Below are 22,963 nucleotides of genomic sequence, written 5' to 3'. Positions count from 1 at the left end.
GAAAAAGCCCTGCATGTGAGCAAAGCCAAGCAAGGAATGAATTCACCACTTCCCATCCTCAGGCAGGTGTTCAGCCAGGCCCAGCTGGCTGGGGAAAACAGGCATCATCACTCCAAATGTCACCCTCTTCCTTCTTCTTCTCCCAGCTTTGTTATGTTGCTGAGTATGGCACCATGTGGTCCCTGAGGTCGTTTGGGGTCAGCTGTCCTGCCTGTCCCAAGTCCCTGCGAGCCCTCAGCCTCCTCAGTGGTGGGGAGTGTGAGAAAAGTCCTGGTTACACTGAGCAAGCGCTGCTCAGCACTAAGGAAAACATCAACACTGCTTCCAGCACAAATCCAAAATGTAGCTCTGCACCAGCTACTATGAAGAAAATGAACTCTACTCCAGCCAAAGCCAGAATGTTTCTATTCTGTGCTCTAAAACACAAGGAGCCTTTATATCCCATTGCTAGAAAGGGGCTCACATCCTGCATGACAGTGGATGGAAATACAAAGATTTGCTTTGTTGTTACTTGGTATGTTAATATTTTAGAAGCTCAGTCTAAAACAGAAAATTAGAATATCCTAATTTTCCTTGTAATCAATGTTTAATGCATGTTTCATTAACATAGCTTCACTTTATAAAAATTCTCAATATTTTTTCTCTGTAGAAAAACATAATGAATAAGTGAGCTTGACAATACAGGATTTCTGCTTTCTGCAGAAAATGACAAAGGTATATTTATTTTATTACCCAAATGGCTTCAGTGTTTATACTGCCACCATTATTGCACGTCTCTTGGTAATTTCACCTCACAAAATTCCAGCCACAGGGAAGGCTGTGCTGATCTTATGACACTGCTGTTCCAGCAGCACTGGGAGGGACGATGCTGTTCAGTAACAGGCTGAAGGTCACACAGGAGGAGAGTGGTGTGGCTCCTGGAGCAGAGCTGCTGAGCAGGCAACATCTGCTTTTTTCCTTCTAAAGGTTTAGTCTTTAGATATTAGGTCCTTTGAAATAGAAGAATACAATCAAAATGACCTGTTCTGCTCCTTTTGTGTGTATGTGATGGGAAGGATTTGGTAGCACTGTCTACAGGCAGTGTGAACTCCGCTGCCTTTCTTTCACCTGAATCCAGAAGAGAATTATCAGGAACACATGGCTGAGTTCACTTCAGTTGCTTTATGATTAGGAATTCAGGAGAAGCAAATGTATTCATCAAATTTCATAGGGATGTCTTGTCAGAGACTAATTCTAGTCCACAAAATGATATTAAATGGGACATAATGGCTTTCCTGATTGTTGCTTTCTGCTGCCATTATTTTGAAAATGGAATCAAGCAAGAGCCTTGTATGTATGGCCAGTATGTTCTGGCAGAAAGCATGTCAGATCTGTGCTACCTATTGGAGTTGCTGTTATTTCATAATATTCCAATCCTTAAAGTTTTCTTTTTTGTTGGGCTTGGCAGGTGGTGGCAGACAGAGCATGGGTGGCTTCTCATGCAGCTGCCTACTTTCACAAAAAGTATTGAGAAGAGATGAAAATTGTTCATTCAAATGTAGTAGGTCCTTTTGTGAATGCTGCTCTTTACTGTGCATAATTTTACCTTATATATAGGAAATAACCCCATTTCTAGTTTTCCATTGGAAAAAAGTTTCCATTTTGCACAAATAAATAATAATGTCACTGATGGGTCAGGTACCATCTGTAGTCAAGGGGGTATTTCCTGCAGCTAATACCCTATAGGCTGAAATGTACCTGTCCAAACCCTACTAAATTACAAATGCTTTGGCTGGTGAAACTTAAAGTTGCATTGTGGACAAAATCACTTGACTCCCTAGTGTCAAACAGTACTTTTTTTTTATGTACTAGTACTTCTTTTATGGTGTAGGTTCTGTTAAGTCAAACAAGAAACTCATTCAGACAGCTAAATTTATATAATGACACATATCAGTCTTCAGAAAAAAAAAATATTCTGCACAGGACTAAAACTTTCTGTATAATATGGAAACTAAGATTTTTCATTTTCCAGTCACTCCAGAGAGTGGCCTGTTTGAATTTTGAAACTATTCTTCCTCTGGGTACCAAATGATATTTAATATGCTAAGGAAGGGTTATTCTGCAAAACATTCCTGTATTTGAACTTTGGTAGGCAATTACACTGCATGTCAAATTGCTCTTATCTCTGAAATGCGATGTGTGCAGACCATAGAAAATACAGTAACGGAGCATGTTTATCTCTTGCCATAAAGTCAGAGGGCATCGTTTGTGTAGAGCATCTGGTAGTAGTTAAGGATATTTTAACTGACACCTCCGAGTGACTCCAATTATTTTTTTCAAACCAGGTATAAAAACAGGTACAAAGCAAATAGCTCACTGAATTACTGGGGGGTTTTGAGTTCCTGGAAGAGGCACTCTGTCTCTGTAGGTAAGCTCTGGCTTGATGTGACCTTGAGCTTTTTTAGGAGAGGAGTCTGTGACAAGCAGTATTCAATGAAGATATTATTACTAGGCAAGTGTCTGAATTCTTGTGTGTATTTTAAATTTTGTCAAAAAAAAATTAAATAGAAAGTTTTACTGCAGTTTGGAAAATGGTCTTGATTCTGCAGGGCCAAGTTGGAAATCTTGCATGCCTTTGCCACGATAAGCAAAGGATCCTTCTGGCTTGTTTCTTCTAGATTGTACATCTAGCTAGGGCTTGAAACAAAAAAAAATTAAATTTTCTGAGTATTTTTTTCTCTTTTGAATTGGGAAATATTCAATGTAATAAAGGGAAAAATGGATTTGACAGTTTTTGAAAAAAGTCCTGAGCCGTTGCTTTTATTAAGTAGCTGGAAGCAAAAGTTTTTAATGTTAGGCTTGTAATATTTGTGGGGAGGAAAGTGGGAAAAGACACATCCAGCAAACCTGTTAAGCCACTTAGGAGTGAGTTTTCACCTCTCCTGACAATTACCTCATTTGCTGTTATAATTGCCATCTTTAACAAATGGCCTGCTGGAGAGCACCAAACACCATGATACCAAATATAAATCTTACATCTTTTAGTCCTTTTTTATTGATTCCTAGGTGGTATTTTTCTACCTAAGTCGAGTCCCTGGCCAATGTTTTCAGGAAGAGTTTTGGAGGGTTTTTATTTATAAAGTTGGTGATCTTGGGCAGGCATAATATGAAGCCAGGGTCTCATTTTCTTTTTATTTCAAGTATTGAATGTGGCTTTCCTCTGTGCTGTAGCTGTGTAGGGCTTTGAATATGATATGAAATCACTTTCCAATTAGTCAAAGTCTTTCTCATGGCTGATGAATGCCATGCATAATGAAAGACTGTATTCATTTATCATCCATAGTAAATCATTGATCACAGACATATCTTGTGGAAAAACTTAATCAGAGCTATTCAGTTTTTCTGGTTGGTTAAACTCAGAACAGCAGAGAAATGATTGCTCAGTTAGTTGGTTAAACATTTGGTTTATTAGATGTTACTCACAGTTTCTGATGCTTTTTGTGGTACAGATGAAAGTTTGTTGTTAAGGAGATGAAGGCAGATGGCAAAATTCTTATCCCTCGAAAAGCACAAAGCCCATGAATTAGTGTGAAATGTTTATCTACGTGTGGATATGCCACAAATGAATTTGATACCAAGTAACTATCAATAATATATTTATAGATCTTTTACAAAACCTAACTGGTGTTTCAAGTGAATTAGGTAGTCTGGAACCATTATGTAACAATTCTCCTTAGGCTATGTGCATTGATTAAGAATATGAAACTTGCTTTTTCTTTTTCTTTTTTTTTATAAGGGAACACCTCCAAATTAAAGCAAAATGGTCTATTGTTGAGGGGATGGAAATTATCATTAGTTCAGGTGCTGTCATAGGTCTAGATGGCTTGAATGGTTTTACTAACATATCTTGTTAATTTTTATTTCTTTTTATGACTTATCTTTTAGGAAAGATAATGAAGGCAAACCACCTGTATCAGGAGAGGAATGATAATTCAGTAGTTCCAGCATAATTATGGATGAGACATTGAAGTCAAATCCACATAACTCCTTTTTATATGTTAAAAGCCTCATTTAGTTCAGTGGTTCCTACAGAGGATTTACTAAAGTGTCCCCATTTAGTTTCTCCAAGGCTAAAGGATCCTGAAACACTGGAGTCAACAAATTAGCAGAAAGCTTTATTATCTAAATCTGGGCAGTTTCTCAGGGTTTTGTAGCTGTGACCTCTAATCTCTGTGCCATCTACCCCGAGAGCTGAACAGCATTTCCCGGTTTTAGAGAGCTGCACTGACAGTCTACATACTGAAAAATATGAGGAATGGTACCAATAATAAATATGATTTTTAAAAGTCTGACCATAATTTCTCTGTGATGTTAGAGTGTTTCAAGTGGCCTGGTTCTACAGAAGATAATGTTAAAACCTCCCCTTTTTTTACTGTTCTTTGTCTGCTTTTTCAACGTAATTTCCTTTCTGGTTACTTGCTCTACTTATTTTTAATAGTTACAACATTTGTCAAGAAAACTGACAGGCAAATGGGTTTTTGATTTTCTTTTTGAAGTTGATGCTGTTCATATTGTAAGAATTGTACTATTTCTTTAAGGAAAGAAAAAGAAAAGACAGATACGTATCTTAATTCAATCACATAATAAATTGCAAGGTCTCAACAATATTAAGTATGTTCAAACCCTGGTATGAAACCTTTATTATACAGTAAGTAGCCTCTCAGTTCTGAGGATTATCTAAAATTAACTTTATTGAAAGAAAGAAAAAAAAGGAAAATAGGAGGGTGAGTGTTCTGGATTATTGTTCAGGCTTTCCCTGGGAAATCTGAAGGGATTCATGACTATGCTCAAGAAGCAGTATGGCTTTAGCTAGTTCCTTATTGGATCCCCAGTTTGTTCTTTTTAATGCCATGCATTCATTTTACTTTAATGTAGCGAATTTTTTTTATGTTTATATTGAATTTAGTTTAGTTTTAGTTAGTAGGTTATATGTAGTGCACAACATAGACCATTGAGGGGGTAGAACTTAAAGAAAGGAGTCCTTCTCAGAAAAGGTAACACTCAAAGGATCAGGATATTTCTGCAATATAGAAAGCCTGGCTTCAAGTCTCTAATGCTTGATTTTCACACCAAAAACTGAATGTGAATCTTGCACCTCAGGTGGGTGCCTGACCAGCAGACTGCAAACTATTGATTTTTATGAAGGGTTCATTTTCTCTCTGCCTTTGAGCACAGTGTTCTCACTCTGTTTAGGTGGCCTGATCTGTGGAGCCAAGGAAGCTTCTTTTCTCCTTACACTGGCTGCATGTGTTAAATGACAAGATATCCTGTCTGACCCTCACTGTTAAGATTAAATTTTCTTCCCTTGTGAATAAAATCTTCACCTAATAACAATCCCAATAATAAATATAAATTTCTGTGTATTCCAGTTAAGGTCATTCTCATTGCAGGCACAGAAATCTATATTTAGCTTACCTGCAGAGCAAAGGAATTCTTTTTCATTGTCTACAGCATATTTCAGGCTGGACTGTGGGACAGCCCAATGGCCTATATAATGTCATGGTTTGCTATCATAGATTTATTGTATAACTGACTCTCTGACCCAGGATGAAGAGTATTGCATTCTCTGTGTGAAAATAAATACTTGATAGAAATTTATAGACCATTACAATATTTTTTTTTATTATGATCCTGGAGTTCTCTCATAGAGAATAAATAAGAGCTGCAGTATGTTCTCATATTGGCATCTGAATGTTAGTACAGTGGATATAATGGTGTCAAGAGAAAATAATTTGCAACTGATCCACTGAGATGGATCATTCTAATTAATATCTTCTTTGAGACTGCCAATTTGCAGTTTTACAAGGGGAAAGAAACGTGTGTTGATTTGGATTCACTGCAAAAATTAAATTTCATTTTTCATAGGGACTATTAATTCCATCTTTCAAACTGGATTACTCCTGTTGGTGAGACTAGAATCAGATTATAGGTTCATATAAGTTAATCTTTTGGGCACTACTCTATTAGGACTTCTTTTTTTTTTAATGTCACAAATGACCTTTGGCCTAGGACATGCTTGTTTCCCTGGTGTGTAGGAATATATAGCTTTCTCTTCTGCTGTAGTCTGTCCTTGAGATGCCAACTGTCATCTTCAAAATTTTCATTTGAGATGAACTCATATATTATATGTTTGCCAGATTCTGGACTTTGTAGGGAGAAACTACTTTCTGCAGACTTCTTCACAGGGTCAGAGGCAATGTGATCACCTCACTTGGGAAGAAGGGGAATTGCTTTCATTTCAGATGGATGGATATCACAGAGAAGGAGGAAAGAGATGTGGATTCATAGTGTTGCCATCTTTTGTAGCCTCTGCAGTTTGCTGGTGCCACCCTCCTGCATTCTCTACCTTGTTGTCCCTTGACAAGTAAATATTTAGGCTTAATGGGGACATGGAACTCCATATGGAGGTGTTTGGGGAAAATGTAAATTGTGATAGTATCAGCTTCTTGGCCATAAGTTTTATGTCCTACCCTAAGTCTTCTAAGCAGGTTCTCTTCTTCCCTTTCTGCTGTCTTAAATCTATTATTTTATTCTTTATCTTTGTTTATTGTGCTATTTGCCCCCATTCACTTTACTTTTTAAAATGTATCCAACTTGAAACCTAGGAAATTGGAGTGCTGTGTTAGTCTCAGGAGTGACATAGCCATCTATTTGAAATTCCCCTTGGCTCCATAAGGTTGTACAAGAAACAGCTCTGGGAAATGTCCACAGAAAGTGTCTGTGATCTCTTGGGCTAGAACCTACATGTATTAGTACTATTAAACATTAGCATAAAGAATAAAAGAATGAATGAAGTCTTGTGCCTTAATTACTTTTTAATACTTAGTTACAAATGTGCTTAAGTGGAAAGGAAAAGATAAGCCTTCTCACGAGGAATGAGAGATGTGTTTCTGTGTGTGTGTTTTCACACAGAGGTCATTGTGGCTGACTTCATGAAGTGCAGTGCACAATGCAGTTTGTTACTGCTGACCTTAAAAAATCATCTGGGAAAGTACATTGCTAAAAAAAGATGTGAAGAAGACATGATGAAGTAATCTTAGTTGAATTTAACACTTACCAGTTAGGGATATGTTTGCAAGCATTTTAGCAGCTGCAGATTAGCTTTACCTGTGCTTCTCTTTTCACACCGTTTAATCAGAAGGATTTAAATAATTTCACTTATACGATACAATCCTGTTGAAATTTTTGGTCTAGAGCCTAGACAGACACACTCATTTGGGTGAAAATCTGAATGCAAAATAGAGAATTCCCTTTTCATATTTATTTTGCAAAGAGGCTGCAATTAACACCATTTTTAGACCCCTTTGCCATGGTGTGCACATGGGATATTAGGCTGTCCTTTCCAGACTTTGCTGCAGGGGTCCCAGACACAGAACAGAGCTTTTGCTTCACTATAAGCAATGTCTTATCTAGGTGGGTTTTTCTTTTTATAGATATTTTTTTTTATGGTATCTCCAATAAGCATTTGTTTGTTTCAGAATCAAGTGATCATTTCTGAAACCATGAGCTGCACCTAAGCATTTCTCAAGGTTTCTCTGATAACTCATGGCTTTTTTAATGCATCCATAAATATGTATTTGATCATTCCCACTGCATATGGTGATATTGAGTGACCTCATTTGGACTTTCCAGAACTTCTGTGTGTGTCACAACAGTGCTGCTTCAATAGGGTTTTCTGCAGTGGGTTATTGTGCTTTCTTCCATAGAGGTGTGATACCAATGAGCAGCGTGTGTGCATATCACATCTGCCTATTTAGGACACATGGCAGATGCTTTAGGTAAGATTATGGGATGCCACAACATGATCAACTTTCATCCTATTGTAGTATTATAACTGTCAAATGTGTATTCTGCAAAGCTTAATGACTTAACATGCAAAAGTTTGAACTCGGGTGTCATAATGGCAGAGCAGTTATTGCTATTATGAGATTTTTAAAAGGAATTTGTTAAGGGAACCAGAAGACTTTAATTTTATCTCTGCTGAGAAACAATGCAGTTTAAAAAACCAAGCTATATTTGGCCATCAAGTCATAGAATAACTGATGTGAAAAAGCCCTCTAGTGTCAGTAAGTCCAGCTGTTAAAGTAAACCTATGTCTAAACCACGTCCCTCAGCACCACATCTACACAGCTTCTAAATACCTCCAGGGATGCTGATTCCCCCACTTCCCACACAGCCTGTTCCAATGCCTGACCACCATTTCACTGAAGAATTATTTCCTAATACCAGATCTAACCCTTCCCTGCTGCAGTTTGAGGCTATTCCCTCTCATCCTGCCACTGCTTACCTGGGAGAAGAGACCAACCCCCACCTCACTACATGTTCCTTTCAGGGACTTGCAGGGAGCAGTAAGGTCTTTCCTGAGCCTCCTTTTCTCTGGGTGAACCACCGCAGTTCCCTCAGCCACTCCTCATTTGTGCTCCACTCCCTTCACCAGCTCCATTGCCCTTGTCTGGACTTGCTCCAGCACCTCAATGTCCCACTTGTATTGAGGGCCACAGAACTGGACCCAGGATTCAAGGTGCAGCCTCACCATAGTAGGTATTACCTGAGCATAAGGTTATGGTGTTACAAGATTATTCTTTGATATATCATCCACCTCTGTACTAAATTTTGAAAGAAACACATTCCCCTTGTGGCATGTTTGTTAGAGGTACAGGTAAGTGAAAATGTCTGCACACTGATGAGCGCTTGGCACAGCTCTTCCAGGAGATACCAATCTGTGACTCTCCTCACATGTTTTTATGACAAACAGTTTGGGATAGAGGGTTTTAAGTCTGTAATATGGTATTTATAGCCAAGACAGGTGCAAATGTTTGTCAAAAAGATATTAGGAAATGCTCACAGAAAGGCAAGAATCCCCACCAGCATAAGTTGTACTTAAGCTTTGGTATGAGGTCTGCCAACTCCTCTCAAGACTGTGAAGAAGAGTTTCTTTTTGATGTGAGGCAGCTTCTGATGTTTCATAATCAGAGGCAAAAGATGCATGTAGCAGTGTCTATGTGGACTACTTCAGTTTTTCTGACTAGTGGACAGTTTTAGTTAATAGAATATTTTTTCCTTGACCAATAACTTACGACCACTGTCGTGGGATCTGAATGAAATAAAACCTGAGCAGTTTTTTCAAGTCAGTTATTTTCTAGATAGGCGAGTACTGGGAGGAAGCTGAAGTAGTACCTCATATCCATCATATCCATCAGGAACAAAGGCCAAAAGGGAGGTTTTGAAACATTATTATGTATGGGGATTTTGAATATTTTTCTTACTGTAGAATTTTACTACATTTTTAGGTCTGATGGAAAGATATTTTACATATTTTCTCACAAATGTTCTTACTGATCCCTTAGTCAATGCTGGTGAGATACACTTCTCATTGAACCATTAATTTATTAAACCAAAAGCATATTAAAAGGCAACATTTAGAGGAAGCCTGAGTAAAAACATTGTGAAGGAGCAGATAACTTCTTCTCCTGACATTATCACATCGCTCAAGCTGCAGTTGTCAACCCTAATGAAAGGTGGTGATGCTGATTTGAGCATATTGCTTATGTGATGTGCAAGAGCTTTGGGAGATAAGGAATCCCTGTTGCTATCATTTATAATTAAAGTGTCCATCACTTTCCTCTGAAAAACTGCTTGACGAATAAATAATTAAAGATCTGATTCTGATACACTTAGTTGAAATGAGACTTCTGAGAACAGTTCAAAAGCAGTAAATGGAATTTCTTCAAAGTAAGGCTTCAAGATAAATAATAGTATTACCGTCTCAGTCAAAGCCAGTTCTCATTTGTTGAGGCAGGAGGCTATTCTGGTTTATGTGCTTTAAAATCTAATCTCACAGGCATCTGAAACTTCCTGCTTGCAAACAATGCCTGATGATGTTTATCATTTTGTCTTTTAAGCACAGTATAAACTGGTATTAAAATTAATGGCTACCTAACTGTTCCCTGCTTTTTCAGACAGCCAAAGATAAGTTGTCTGTCTCATGGTTTGTGTGGTATGGAAGCTTTATAAAGTGCTATGTTACCTAAAGAGATAATTTTATTTGCAAATATGTGTATTTTATACAGGTTTTTTTCCCTTTGGTTGTTTCACTGAATTGATATTTAAAATAATGGTTATGCTAAAACGATGTTTACTTTCATAGTTTCTAAAATAATCAAAAGGATTGAGGGGAACTTTTATTTCGAAATACAAAGTATTTTACCTGCTTCTGTCGTGTTCCTGTAATAACCATGCCCCCATTATAGCCGAAATAACTTGCGTATTGTAGGAATGCAAGTCCCTTGCAGTGTTGGCAGGGTGGATTTGGTACCTTAAAATTAACCTTTTACTACCGCATGCGTATGTTTGTCATTTATCCCCTTTTTCTCAGGTGCAAAGAGGGCTACCAAGGAGTCCGCTGTGACCAATTTTTGCCGAAAACCGACTCAATCTTGTCAGATCCAAGTACGTCAAATGTTTTTCTTCTCTTTTCAATCCGTGCTGGAGGCTGCTCTTGCCATGTGAGATGACCCTTTGCCTGTAGTCAGTCAGTCCGTGCCATGGGCACTGCAGCTGTGTGCCAACAACAGCGATGCTCTCCTTGGCAGGATAAAACCATCGTCCAGTCTCTGCTCTTCTCACACATGTGCTGCTCCAGCAGGGCAGTCCAGCAGGGAACGTGATTGCTTAGGCTCTGGAATAATACTGTCCCTGCTTAGAGCCAAAGCATTTGTGTTTCTCTACTTTTGACTCAACTACAAATAAAATAATATAAAAGGAAGCCCTGTACAGAGTGCAAAGTGGTTCCTTCAAAAGGAAATAAATGCACATTGTGTAGCACTGAAGAGATTATAATCTCCTTGGAAATACTTTATATCAGTTTACATGAAAGTTAATTATTATTCACTTTGACAAGTGATTTGTTGTCTATTTTCACAAGTAATAAATAACAGAGGTGTACTTTCAGGTAATAATGTGGAGACAAAGTAACTTTCTAGTACACAGGCCGGTACATGTCAGAAAAACATTGCATATATCTTCTCCTACTCCACTGTTTCCCTTTCTAAATTTTCTTGACCAATAAAATGTCAAAAAATATTATCCAAGATGAGTTTTTTGAAGGTGAATCAATTTAATTATGCTTATTTTACATTTTTAAATGAAGTGACGTACAACAAAGGGTCATATCCAGTCTCTTGGTTTTGTTCATATACCTGGAACTGTAACATATTAAGTCTTCTGGTTTTGGGTGCTCTTTAAAATTAGATTTGTTTTCTTTTGTTTTTTTTGAAGAACAATGCTTGTTTTTCTAGTCTTTGTGCTTTTTAATTTATTTTCTTGTGCTTTTCCATGTGAAAACCTGTTTCCAAGGGCACCTGTTGCTTTGTAGTTCTCTGTGTCGTGGAGCTCCCATTACAGTTTGCTTTTGTGTTTGGTTGATTTTCCCCTTAGCTTGACCTTTAATGGTAAAGTGCAGAGCTTGTAGTGAGCAGGCAGATTTTACCTCAGCCAAGTTTTATGTGCATGTGTCACTATATGTCAAAGAAAAAAGTAGCTTGTATCCTAAAAGTCTGGGACAGGACAGTTGATTAACAACAGGACAGGGTGGTACCCGTCTGACCTGTTTTTCACAGGGAACTCTGGCTTTACTCTCTCGAGAGCAGAGGTTAAATCCATGCAGATACATCACAAAGCCCCAAAAAGGCTCCCAGATTAAGCTGCATCTAACAAGACCAAAAGCCCCAGAGTGTTTATCTGGTGCAGACAGTATTGTTGTTTCTTTCTTTGTGTTGGTCTTCTCTTTAGTAGGAGATGCTTGTTCCAGTTGAGATCTGGCTTTATTGTTTCCAGAGCGCTTTTCAGCCACATGATCATACTCAGTGAGCCAAGTTCTGCTGAAACATCCTTTTTACACCTTCTGAAAACATCAGCTTTTAAAAAAAAATTATTGAGGTTTTCTTTCAAAATTATTTAGAGTATGTAAGGAGAGGGAGCTTTGACTGAACATTGTCATGGATCCACTGGACACACCCATGGCCCAGGAAGAGCCTCTCTTTTGGTTTTAATGAAGAAGGTTAACATGAGTTAGGTACATTTCTAGTCAGTTTAGAAATATAACTTCTATTTGAGCTTTGACTGTTTTCAAAAGAGAAAAAGACAGGTCCAGTTTGGGTCCATTTCTGTGTGTTGGCATAATGTGATGTATCTCTGTGTATGTGTGTGCACATGCACTTGTTCTAAGGATGTTGAGCCTGGAAAGAAGATAATTGAACTTTCTGCTGCAGCTGGACAGTGACAACCTTTTATTCTGGAGACAGTAATGTAGTTATTTTCCTTCTGGAGAGAGAAAAAAAATTAATACCTCACGGATAAGTAGCACTCAGTGGCAGAAATGTTTGTTATTTGCACAACCTGAGGAGTGTAAAAAGTATTTGACACAGTAGTCAAGCACAGCATTATCATCTTCGAAGGCTCTGGGTTTACACTGCCAAAACTTAGGTTTGTGGTTGAGTGTGTTTGGATTAGAAAGAGAATGGTTGAAAGGTGAATTTGGAGGTGGCTTCAGAAAGAAACAATTTTTAAGATGCAACACTAAATTTCCAAAAACTGAAAAATGAGATGAGAGCTCCTTTGTCTGGGCTGCACGTAGCCAGCACTGGCTGGTGTCAGTCAGGCTTTATGAACAAGTCCAGCTCATTTGAGTTTTATGGGATTGCTTAGGGTGCTCTGGTAGGGAATTTGCTGCTGATGACACACCAGCTAACATGTAGCTCATTTAAAGTTTGCATGCATGAAATACTGCAGCAATGTTTTTGTCTTACCTTGCCTGTGATAGCACAGGTTGTATTTTCAGAATACACCCTTGCCATGGCTGGGAAGTGAATCTGCACCGGTCACTTGGTAAATAGCAATGAATTTGTTATAAAATTGTTGATTATATACATGGGCCAAAGCATCTTGATTTTTTTGGTCCTTGTCTTCTTACAATGTTTTTTTAAATAGCCTGCTAAAACAAACCAAGCTTGTTCAGCATAGCTATTATCTGCATATTATTTGCATCATGAAAAATAGTGTGTTATGGCTCTGCAATATTTCTAACACCAGCTTCTTACCTCATTCTAGATACATGTTAGGCAGGTCTTGACTTTACATCACAGATATTAATACAAATTATGTAATACTTAATATGGATTAATGCATGCCAGATCATGTACATGTAGTTTAATTTAACTAACTGGTTCAGGTATTTAAGATTCTCTTTTCAGGAAAAGCTCCTGAAACTACCTGATGGTGTTTCAGAGTTCCTGAATTGGCATCCATGGCTTTTCACAGTCAGATCTACCACCTGTTACTTTCCTTCAGCTCAAAGATAGGATTAAAGTCGTAAGAAAAATAAATGTACAACACACAGAGACCAATATCAAAACACTCCAGGCTCAGGCTCTTTGACTGGACCTTTAAGCATCACAGGAACAGCTTCCACTTCCCTTAATATCTCTACTCTTACCAAGGTTTTCTGGCTATGAGAGAAAGCTGTTAAAAAGGAATCCAAAAAAATCCAAGCACAAGTAGTTTGAGAAGTTTGGTAATCTTGGTATATGAGAGAAACTTGCCTAAACCGTGGGAGCCTCAGACACTTGGGAACCTTACAGATTAATAAGGGGAAAAGGCTGCATGGCAAAGCCACCCAGGCTCACAGTCCCCTCTAGAGGAGGAAACCTGTCAGCCATGCAAACACTGCAGACCTCCCTGAACACTCTCTCAGTCATCTTCTCCATTATATGGATGAAGTAATAATGGGACAAAAAGAACAGGGACAGGAGTATATTTAGAACATTACTTCAGCTTTCTTTATCTGGTCTAACTCCTCTATAAATACAGCTAACAGCAATGGTAGAGTACTTACATTTTCAGCATTTTAAGTACAACCTTAATACAACTTTATGCACAAGACATTTTTCTGTAGCCCTATGTGGCATTGATAAAAATAAGGATTGGGAACTTATTTACAACATAGATTGTAGAAATGTACTCCTGTACTATCCCTTATAGTGTTCTGGAGTAGACCTGCCTGGCCCAATGAGTCCTGAAAGGTAAGTTGCATGTGGGCTGCAGATATTTCTTTTAATCTGCTTTTATTCTGAGGCAAAGTAAAACCTTTAAGGCTTTGACTGTTCTGTGGACATATTCCAAAGTGGGGAACAAGGCATTGAAAATGACTTTATCCCATTACCTCATTTTACCAAATTGCTCCATTTCAATTACAAGCATATTGTTCTTAGCACTGAAAGCTACTTTTCTATGCAAAATGTGTATTTCAATTTTGTAATGTTCAGTATTAATTTTATACTTATCATATCAACATTCAAGTTGTCCCATTTGACTCAGAAGCTTGAATAAAGAGGGGTCTCCTATCAAATTTTGGGAATGTTATCCAATCCTTTTTGCAGAATAAATGCATTGTCTCCTAGAAGAATAAAAGTGGGCTGGAAAGGTTAAACACCAAGCCATGCTCCTGCTGTTGCAGTCAACCCCATCACCTAATTTCTTTCTCCTGTAATCTGATGATACTTCACTCATAAGCCAGTGTGATCAGTGTGAACCAGCCACTGGAAGCAGGGTTTGTTTAGCATCCCTGCTTGGAGAATTTCAAGATTTTGCAGCTTCCAGACAAAACTTAGGCCAAAATGTGTCAATTTTATGCTTCTTTAAAATGCTTTGTTTCAACTTTGATTTTTTTTTCTTTCTTTCTTTCTACTTCTTGGTTTCCATGTTGCTGTGCCTCAGGTTTGTTAAACTGGCTTTTTCAAATGTCAAAAGTCTTTTTCCTACTGAGTGAGCTACAGCCTGTGGTCTTATAACACTTTAACCTGTGACAACTTGGTACACATGTTTCTCTTTGAATCTCATCAAAGAGAAACCTGCAAGTGTCATATCTGGAACCTGCAGTTGCTCATTCTTAGATTACCTCTTTCTGTAGCAAGGGATCAAACTCCCTCTTCTGGAAGACTGAGGCTGTAGATAAGAAAAACAACTATAGCTAGGTTAAAAATGAAAAAATGTCATTCCAAAAATGTATTCAAAGCCCCAAGACCCCCACTAACATCCTCAAAAAATAAAAAAAGCCCACCAAGAAAATCACCAAAAATCTTAGGAACTTCATTTTATTGTTTATTTCGCCTATCTAGTTTTGCATAGGTCATGTCATAGGATAATTCATGTTGAAAGAGAAATCCGGAGAACTCAGGAAGTTCAGCCTCCTGCTTTAAGCAAAGTTGGCTTTGAAGTTTGTGCTACGGCACTGAACACCACAAAGGTGTTTTGCAAATGGACTTTTATTAAATAGAGGATAAAAAGCATCACCATTGTGAGATATCTCTAAAATGTATTTTCAAATAATTTTAATACATAAAATGAAACTTGTCCCCCTAACTGAATGACTGATTTTCTAGGGCCTGAATAATTTTTTTGTCAATTCTACTTAACCTTTCTGAATTTGTCAAAGTTCCTTCTGAATTTGCTTTTTTACTCCTTTTTTGATTTCTAGAAGACATAGGAGAAAAGAAGATTTTGCTGCTGAAAATAGTTCAAAGGTTGCATGGAAATAGGGGCAGTTAGGAGTGGGAGACTACCCAGAGGTGGATATCTGAGTTTTGTGGAGGACAAGTCCTTCTTAAACAGATTTAACATGGGACTTATTTAATCTTAGAAAGAACTTTTGAAATCTAGATCTAAGTCTGAATTTTGAGGCTTAACTTAGTCTTAAAAAGAAAAGGTTTTAAGCCTCTCTGCATTAATTATTTTATCTGTTCAAAACTTTTTTATTCAGATAAAGCATATGAAGGGAGAGGTTGTAGATCAGTCTTCTTTTACAGTGACTGTCATTTTATGCTGTTTTATTAAACTAATGGCAGAGTGCCACACTACCTGTGTGTTCACAGAAATATTAATATTGCTCTAGGATATTAAGCTTTTACAAAAATGAAATAATCAAAAGGTGGCATTTTATTGGCTTGTAAAAATAGGGTTTAAGAGCTACAGATGTGGTGACTACAGTCCATAGAAGTCCCCAAAAATGACACGTTAGTAGAAGATCTGTTAGCCTCTCTCTGGTGGATCTGACATTTCTCTCAACTGCCGTCTCTTTATAAAGGTGTATAACCGGGGTTCCTCCAGATCAAATGCATCACAAATTAACCTGGATTAGTCCTGGTGAATTAATGGATTGAAAGGAAGGAATTGCTTTAATTAAAATTATAATAAAGAGGAAAAGTAACACATTCTCTCCAAAAGTTTCAATGACTTTAGGTAAGAAAAGATACCTCAAATGAGAGACAGGCTGAGGAATATGAAACAGCAACAATGTAAAATAATAGAGAAAATCTATCCCTGGGGAAATGGGGGACATTTTCCCTCCTCTCTGATCAGGTGTGTAGAGACTTTGGCATATGATCAACAAAAGATGATGTGTTTTCGAGTGGTATGGAAGCTGTAAAATTTGACTTTCTGTGAATAGTATGAAACTTCTTGATCTCTGTTTGGTTTCTGGTTTTGTTTTCTTTTCCTTAAAATAAGAACTTAGGCTTTATTCTGCAGAACTGGAATGGAATGTTCCAAACCAGAAGAGCGACGCTAACAAAGATTCAGTAGAAGTGTTCACCAGTGATAACTGGAAGTGTGAATGTGTTCGTTATCAGGATGTCCTGAAACATTAAAGTCAAAGAGATTAATTGAAGTCACAAATTTGCCACTAATGCTATGGGCAAAGAAAATCACTGCCAGTTTTGATAATGTTATTTCTTACTATCCCAAAAGCAAAATTTAAATTCATAGGAAACCCCGTATAATATTTGATTCTATGGACAAGGTAACAGTGATTTGTACAGAATATGCAGTATAGATGTTTTTGAGTAATTTTTTAAAATTTTTTCTTTTCTCTGTCAGTGCTGCAAAATAGGTTTTGCAAATCACAAGGATACTGGGAATCCTCATTTGTCTGATGGGGGCAGAGCGTATTGTGAGTTCATGCTAAATTTGTGTTGCTCTTCTCAAGTCAAAACAGAAAAAAAAGTGCACTCATGTGAGAGCTGTTGCCAAATATTAAGCTGAATTGCTTTCATTACTTTTGTGTGCAATGACAGAGGTGTTTTTTCTCTACTTTCTTTGAATTACCAGTCCTTCTAGAAAAAAAAACAAACAAACCACCAGTGGGTTTGCACAACTGCTCCCCACACCTTCTGGCTTGCTTTCTGGAAATATTAGTGGGTGGGTTACAGTTTATTTAATATTTCAGTTCTAAATTACTTGTCAGCCTTTGCTAAATTCATATAGATCTTCATTTAGGAATTAGTTAAAATAACATTAAAAAGGTAGTTTTTTTGGAAAAATAGAAAAATTCAATATGAATTTGACCAAAATCCTTTTATTAGTTTTAAAGGAGCATTAGTTCCTTATTCTTCTCTGTTCATCTCTTTTCCTGGAAGACAAGAATGTGTTGGCATCTGGTTACTCAACATATTTTTATTTTCAAGACTTTTTATTTTGAAGTATTCAGTTATGTCTGGTTTTGCCATGGCTTTTAGGCCATAGATGGTCTTCTGGAATTCAGCTTGTGCAGGCTGCATCTGTGTAGACATTACAAAGAGGCTGGAATCGGGCAAATGCAGTATCTTTGACAGCAGGGGAAAAAAATCTCTAAACAAACCTCAAAACCACTCGTTTCATTCTTCTTCTTTAAAATTTGCATGTTTGTGGAAGGATAATAATGAAATTGAACAATTTATTTTATATGGAGTCAGTACAAATCCCAAGGAAGAAAGAAAATGGGATCTCTAGCAATACAAATCCCAGCCAACAAGGAGTTTTCATCATCATGTCTTTCTGTAAACCACAGTTGCTGTAAATCAGAAAGGAAATGAAAGCCACCTCATGCAGAGGAGTTTGAAGGCCACCTTTCCAAACTACCATTCATCTGTGAAATGTGGGACTTGTGTCTACTTAAAGAATTTCTAGGTCTTTGTGTAGTGATTTTTGCACGTGTATTTTAGGGAAGTTTACCATCTGATGGCGGAGTCTCTGGGCCGCGGCTGGTTACGCAAGGTCCCCAGCAGATGGCTGTGGATGGAGGTTACAGTGTTACATAAGGACAGCGCTGGGAATCGCTCTTCCCGCTCTTCCCGTTCTCCCGCCAGCCGGGAACATCCCGGGGCCTCCCCGCGAGGCAGTGCAGCTCTCCCGAAGCAAGCACCTTCTGAAGTGATGAGCCTCTGAAACAGCAACTCCTCCTAGCCCTCTTACAGACACATTGTCATTTCCTCAATCTGCTGCTGCCCATTTTGTGTCTGGGGAGCTGCAAGTACAAATACAGCTGAAGTCTATGTTCTGTGACACCCTGGAAGCCCCTAATTTCTCCTGTTACCCTTACTAACTAACTTTTCTGACTTGTGTACTCTTCTGCTGACAACACGTTACTGTTGCTGTCAATCTCCCGTGGTCCTTCAGAAGGACTTCCCTGGTTTTGCCTGGATGGATGAGGTGCAGTCAGTCACTGCCTTGTCAGATCACATTTTCGGATCTCCTAAGAGGAGAATTCAGCAGTGCATTGACCATTGTTCTTCATGCTCAGGGAGAAAAGTATAAGGAAAAATGGGCCATCATGAAATGACATATGGGAGAATTACACAAAACATTTAGCTGAAAAGCATTCATTTTGTTGAATTCTTGTCTTTGTAAATTAGCTACTCAGTTGTCCAAGAGGATCTTACTTTAGCAGTACTATTTCACGTTGCATCACACTTCTGATGTTAAATTCTTCATGGTTGGCTGAGATGGTATGGCATAGATTCCTTCAAGATGCCATTGCCTGTTGCAGGAGCTAGTAAGGATACATGGAGGAAAGAGATGGATTTCTCTTACTGGCAGTCAATCCTATGTCTTAGATTTAACACAGACACATTCAAAGTGTGAATGTTTTGCCATCTCCTATGGGTGGTTCTGAGTTAAAATGATTCTAAAAAAATCATTTTAGAATCATTTTAATAATTGATAATTAATAAATGATTTAAAAATAATTTTACTTTAAAAAGTAAAAAATGCAGTAGTGTGGGGGCAGGTAAATCCTGGAGCTGTGGGGCTCCTCTTACTGTAATCTGTCCTGTCCTGTTCTATAAGTAGTGACCAGCAGGAAGACAAACTCTGCACAGCACAAGCACAAAGCTGAGGTTCAGTGCTACACACACTCACTGTCTTGAGAGTAAAACCATTAAGGCTCATCCATGAGAGCTAAAGCTTCTTCCAAGAGGATTTCTGCTGAGTGTGCTGATCATGTTCCCAAATTGAATACCTCAGAAGAGCCTCTGTGCTCTTAGCTGATCGTCACTCTTTGCATTAAGTCCTTACTCCTCTAAAAGGATGCTTATTAAGGCAATTATTGTTGTTAGACTTTTCACTTCACTTAGAGCTTCTATCAGTGTTGATTCAGCTAATTTGAACAACTTCTGCTCATGAAGGAAAACGAGGAGTAAGTATCATTCAGAATTAAAGTAGTGAGTGGTCTGTGTTGCTGTACAGATTCTGTGAGGGCAGTGTCTGTATGCACATACCTGCCTTCGAGAAGGGTAATCTTACTGAAAACATTATGGTCAATATTACTTACTGTGAGTTTGATTACCACATCAAAGTTATAATATTTTGCTAAGAATAAAAATAGCACTGAGAGTCCTGAAGGCATTTCCCAGCACATTTCTTAGGCCTAACATGAAACACATTTAGCAACAGGGAATAGCTGCTTCTGGTTAAAACTTTACTGTGCAAACCCAGCAATTTATGTAGCTATTATTTCCTGGATCAGAAAGATCAAATGATAGAATCTTGATCTCACTGGGACTGGTAAACTTTTGTTAATGACCCCTTCAAGACTGAATTGTCCTCATGGGAGGTCCTTTTATGCCATGTATGACTACTGTTTTCTATCAACCATTAGGGAGTCAAAATTGCCAGCCATGGCATTCATTTTCTTCAGTGCTAAATGTGCTCATGGCAGGAATTTCTTAAAGACAAACCAGATCAGTATTGTCCCAGAAGCAAACCAAAGAGCAGACTTGAAGAGGCAATTCTTGATGAGACTTTCTGGAGGACCAGATTCACTTCCATCCTTTTCAGAGAGCACCCTGCTCTCAGGGCTCCTGGCCCTTTGCTCTCACTGCAAGTACCTGTTTGCTGTAGAGAAAAAGTTGTTTGCTGCCCTCACCAGTCACAAGTTAATAAGGGGCCTGGGAAACAAAGTTTCTTTTGTGATTTCAGCACACAGCCTGAGTAACAGGCGTGAAAATCCAGCTCTGGATGGTCATACAAAAAAAACATTACTGAAACATAGAACAAGTAACAGCCAAAGCCCTGCCTGTCATTGCCCATTGCCTTTCTGCAAGTAATTCTCATCTTTGACCTTGTCTTCCCCAGCTACTTTAACACCTCAGCTGAGTTAGCAAGAGGAGAAGATTTGAGTGTACTACATATGCTGCAAAAATACCAGTTTGATTGGTTTTTTAATCTTTTACCTTTCATCCCAACATATCTCCTTTATGTCCCTCCCCATTTGTGAGGGGCTTTTTCCTTCAGCATCTGAATTCTATTTCTTATAGTGAGTCTTCTCTCTCTGCTAGTCTTTGCTATCACTCAAAATTCGCCATGTGCTTTTGCTGTGATTCCTTCCCACATTGTCACTCTGTGTGGCCTTTACTCCCTCTCTAAAACCAGAATTTGAGTCCTCTGTTTCAAATCTTCCAGATGAATGTCTTAATCACAAATAGGTTTTTGTGGGCTGTCTGGTCTCTCTTATTTAGGCTTCTCTTTCTTCTTTATCTAAAATGTTTACTTTTGTTCCATAACGGAATAAAAAATAAAATTTGCAGTTTAATTTAGTATCCAAAATGTTCTTTAAATGTTTACAATGAACAGCTGTCCACATTTCATTTTGTTTCCAAAGGAGTTGGCTCCAATTATCTCTGAAGATACAGGGAGAGGTTAATACCTGATGCATATCAGGAGAAAATATCCACTGTGTGGGCTGCTTGTGAAAAGCAGCATCTAAATTTAACTTGGATTCTTTTTTTTGTTTGCTTTTAGTAAAACTGAATTTTTCTTGAAGAAAAGGTTGCATTTTCAATACAGTCTGGTTTTATGCATCTCGACAGTGCTTTGATTGTTAAAGCTTTTTCATTTTCAGAAGGAACCTTATCTGGTACAGGAAAAAAAAGCCCAGAATTAACAGAGAACAGAATACCAGCTCATGACAGGTGAAACACAGGTTCAAGTCCTTGACCTGATTTTGCTCTCTTACAGGTGAATGCCTAGTCACAGCAAAGAAAATTGAATGGGTCATTCAGTGTCTTTTATTGGGTTTGTGCTTGTGGATTTTTTTCCTGGGAGAGAAAGACTAAGCTTTTTCTGCTGTTTCCCAGCTAGCTCTAGTGGTGAGTCAGTAAACTTGAAATTTCTACTGTAGTGAACTGTGTTTTTTTACAGTGTAGCCCTACCTTATAGACAGAGCACAACACAGAATTTTGCCTTAATGCCCATCTGTGTTATAGGAGGTGCTAGAGTTTACAAAATGTAAGATACTGACTTAGGTCTCGATCCTGAAAAGATTACTGGTGGGTATAATTTCCCAAGAAAAATACTAAAATAAAATGTATTGAGCAGATTTGAAGCATCCAGCTGAATTATTTGCATTAATTTGTGGTTTTCATCACAGATTTTCAGTTTTCTTGATAATGAGATGACCGAGTACATTTTAACTCTGGATTTAATGACTTTTTCTAGAAGCTGAGCAGCTCTAATGTAGGGGCTTGGCTCCTGCTGATGAAGGAGCTGCCCCTGAATGGCTCCAGCTGCATCTGGCAGACAATGCAGGGCACTGGTGGGGGAAGAGTGTCCTTTTGAAGGAGCTTGTTGGTCTGTGGAGATTAGCAGTTGTAAATATAAATATGTATATATGTTAATATATATAAAAGCAAAAGGTATTTTTGTTTCTGTGAAGACTTTGTGTCCCAGTGTGATCTGGCTGTCTTTCACAGTTTGGTCTCCTATTAATGCCGTATTAATTTGCTGTCAGTCATTTATCAGTCTCCACATTTTAGGCAACCCTTGTGGTCAGGATTTGTTTAATGTTCAGTAAATATTCAAAGACTGAAATGCTTTTAAAGCCTTCAAATAAGATCTGTACACTTCTGGAGAAAAGATTACTTATTTCAGAAGAAACTGGGTTAAGCCATATGTGTAGATATCTGGACAACTCCAAGTAAAAATGCTACTTACCAATGCCATTCTCAGTAATTTATTATTCATTTTATAGGCATTGGAAACTAAAGCCTGGAGAAAAGGGAGCTCAGGAGAGACCTTACCACTCTCTACAACACCCTGAAAGGAGGCTGTAGACAGGTGGGGTTGGTCTCTATTTCCAAGTAACAAGTGGCAGCACTAGAGGAAACAGCCTCTTGCAGCAGGGCAGGTTTAGGTTGGATATTGGGAAAAGTTTCTTCACCAGAAGGGTGGTCAGGCATTGGAGCAGTCTGTCCAGGGAAGTGGTGGAGTCACCATCCCTGGAGGTATTAAAAAGACACCTGGAGGTGGCACCTGGGGACATGGTGTAGCAGTGACAGTATTGGGTTAGTGCTTGGAATCGATCTTGAAGGTCTTTTCAAAACTATTTTGTAATTGTGTGATTCTGAGGGGCAGTGTTACTCCATGAATTTTTAAGTAGAAGATGACAAGTTGGGCCCAGCTGGGGTGGTGATAAGGACACTTTCCTAAGGTGTCAACAACTATAATAGTGGTTGCTAAATATAGAGATGCATCTGCTGGGGGAGATCATGACCTATTTCAGTTGGTTCTTGTTTTCTGTGCCTTTCAAGGAACATTCAGGGTAACCTATTTCTCCCTG

General features: G+C 38.2%; 1 protein-coding gene across 1 annotated transcript in view; it reads left to right on the top strand.

Moving 5' to 3' along the window:
* The window catches only part of NRG3 (neuregulin 3), a gene marked incomplete at its 5' end in the record, with an annotated part of 360,517 nt that overhangs the window by 234,768 nt on the left and 102,786 nt on the right, over positions 1-22,963 (top strand). The window contains one exon of the mRNA XM_015632454.2: positions 10,415-10,488. Within this exon, the coding sequence (XP_015487940.1) occupies positions 10,415-10,488 (74 nt within the window). The remainder of the gene's footprint in view (positions 1-10,414; positions 10,489-22,963) is intronic.

Source organism: Parus major, chromosome 6 (genome assembly GCF_001522545.3).
Source record: "Parus major isolate Abel chromosome 6, Parus_major1.1, whole genome shotgun sequence".
Lineage (NCBI taxonomy): Eukaryota > Metazoa > Chordata > Aves > Passeriformes > Paridae > Parus > Parus major.
The sequence above is the reverse complement of the archived record's forward strand: the minus strand, read 5'-3'. Positions and strand labels throughout refer to the sequence as shown.